Here is a 2,545-nt window from a genome sequence, read left to right as displayed (position 1 = left end):
TTATAACTAAAAGATATTTTTTATAAATTTATATATAATACTCCTTCAAAAAGAAAATATACCATCATTTTATAATTGAATTGTTCATTAGAATACTTCAAAATACTATAATTAATGTATTTTACTTAAAGATAAAATAAAAGAAGGTCCCCAAAGTTTTAGAATAATAATCTCCTTTTTGTTTTTATATGACCAATAAATAATATCGGTAATGTGATAAACAAAACGCGTGAAAAGTCAGGTTCCTTGTGCTTGAATGGAAGCAAATGGGAACCCAGACTAGGCCATTTTTTCAATTAAATAATCCTAGGATAGATGTCTTTATGGAGTCGCATATTTTTAATTAATATACTCGTGTGAAAGAGCGCTAAGGAAATTAAAAATATGATATACCTACGCACTTTCCTGCGAAAGAGAGTATGAAAGGGAATAAATCGCAGACTAAGTCGCGTAACTTCAATTACGACGAGTTTATTTCTTATATAAAGAAGACACTTCTATTAGCTTTGCAAAGAGAAGAATTGCAGAAAATAAAACACTACAAGGACAAGCCACCTAGAATTACCCTACTGTATAAAGGTTGAAATCTGAGATAAATTGAATCTGTCCTAAATACTTCAAGGAATGGTGTCCATGATTGCAAGCTCTACGCATATCGAATCGCACAAGACTTGGAAGAGGGCAACCAACAATATTTCTAAAAGAAAATATTCAACACATTTTCACAGAAAAGGGCTCAGTATTTACTCCTTATCAGATGTCCTCTCTCAGTATCTGCAGTATGCCCTTGATTTTGTCAGTAATAACTTCTTAGATGTTCTTCTCAAGGAATGTTTCTTAGACCTCGGATTATTTCCCAGCGAGAGGAAAATCTGTCGCTTTTGGACATTTGGGTTTAGAAAGCTACAAAGGAATGATGCTTTTGCCCTCTTATCACAACTCGAAAGCAGAAATCTGATAAATTTGACTTGTAACTCAAGGTAATTGCCTTTTCTGGACAGCAACCTGACATGCTTGCACTTAACAGGGGAAGTACAACAATTTCATATGGTAATAGAAATGCTTCGGAGCTCTACTTTTCCCAGCGTGATGGAGTGCGAGGTTTGGCCTTGTATTTGGGACACCATGACAATATACTCCACCGCCAAAGATTGGTCATAGAAAGGAAGAACTCAGCTTCATTAAAGGATAGGGAGATGCTCCGAAATAGGGCGATTGGTTCTCGATTTCTATCCATTCTCACTGGTAAGTTATTCAAAAACTCTTCCAAATCCATTTTGGTCACCAGAAAACATTTCTTTGTTTTCATGTTCATCGTTTATCTCCAATTATAGGAAGAAGAAAAATTGAATAAGGTCTACATCACTTTTCTAGGCAACTTGGCTGCATGTGCGTTCACATACATAACTAGTAGTCATTATTAGTGCATAAATTTCTAATTTGATTTTCTTTGTATTTAAAACATGCAGGCCCTATGGAGGAAAGTGACTGGTATGATATGAACTTTCTTGAAACAGAGGCCCTATTGTTGCTCTTTGATTCGACAGAGTACTTTCTTCCCGCATTTTTTAAATCCATGAAAAAATCGAAGTTTCTGATGATATCCAATTGCGGTACGAACAAGGCAACAGTAAAAGGTCTAGATGTGTTATCGTCTCTCACTCAACTCAAGAGTCTCCGCTTGGAGAGATTGATTTCACCCCTTGGTGGAAAACAGAGCATTGGAGCACTGCAGAATATAGAGAAGTTATCTTTGAGCTTATGTGAAGGACTTGAAAATGTATCCACATTCACCAAGCGACATGATTTTAACCTCGATCACAGCAATGATTTGGGGGAATCACTTCCTGGTATCTGCAGTATACCCTCTACTCTGTCATGGTCTATCACCAACTGCCATCACCTTCAAAACTTGCCACGTGATGTTGGAAATATGAAAAATCTGAGAATGTTATGGTTATCAGCATTACCACGCCTGGAACAGCTTCCTGCATCAATTGGGAAACTTGAACACTTGGAATATCTAAACATTTCATTGTGTGAGGGATTGAAAGAGCTTGATATGAGAGAATGTTCCCGCCTGACAATGTTACCTGCAGCTGTTTCTGAACTCACTTCTCTGAAGCTTGTGTCCTGTGATGAGACGATTGGGAAGCAGTGGTTGCGGTTTAAAAACACTTGTATTCCTGAGCTTAGAGTTCAAATTGTGGAAGAACAGTTTAGTCTAGATTGGCTTGACGATTGACTTCCATCTCTAGTTCATTATTTTCATGTTCCACAAATGAATATAAGGCCCTCTTAGTTTTCAGCCTATATTATGATCAATTTTAATGGTAGTACCCAGTTTTTAACTGGAATTTGGTCTCTGTCGAACACATTTTTTTACATAATTTTGATCCAATTTTCAGTGTGTTCAATCTACAAACTAGAAAATACTTTCTTGAATCTGTCATATTGCAATGCTTTCTTTTTTATTAAATAAAATGAACAATTTGCATTAGAGAAATTAGATTACAACATGGGTGCTGAAGAGTAATAGAAATAT

The 2,545-nt window shown here is 36.0% G+C and overlaps 1 protein-coding gene across 1 annotated transcript; it reads left to right on the top strand.

The window, feature by feature from the left end:
* The first annotated feature begins 624 nt into the window (after positions 1–624).
* LOC149560662 (putative disease resistance protein At5g04720) lies at positions 625–2,245 on the top strand. The gene is made up of 3 exons (XM_089827660.1): positions 625–980; positions 1,028–1,245; positions 1,470–2,245. Exons 1-3 carry the CDS (start codon positions 625–627, stop codon positions 2,243–2,245), a joined length of 1,350 nt encoding a protein of 449 aa, XP_089683786.1.
* The last annotated feature ends 300 nt before the right edge of the window (positions 2,246–2,545 follow it).

This window comes from Cupressus sempervirens, chromosome 4 (assembly GCF_028749045.1).
Source record: "Cupressus sempervirens isolate cs-2001-9-10 chromosome 4, ASM2874904v1, whole genome shotgun sequence".
Lineage (NCBI taxonomy): Eukaryota > Viridiplantae > Streptophyta > Pinopsida > Cupressales > Cupressaceae > Cupressus > Cupressus sempervirens.
Note: the sequence above shows the minus strand (reverse complement) of the source record. Positions and strands in the feature narration are given on the sequence as shown.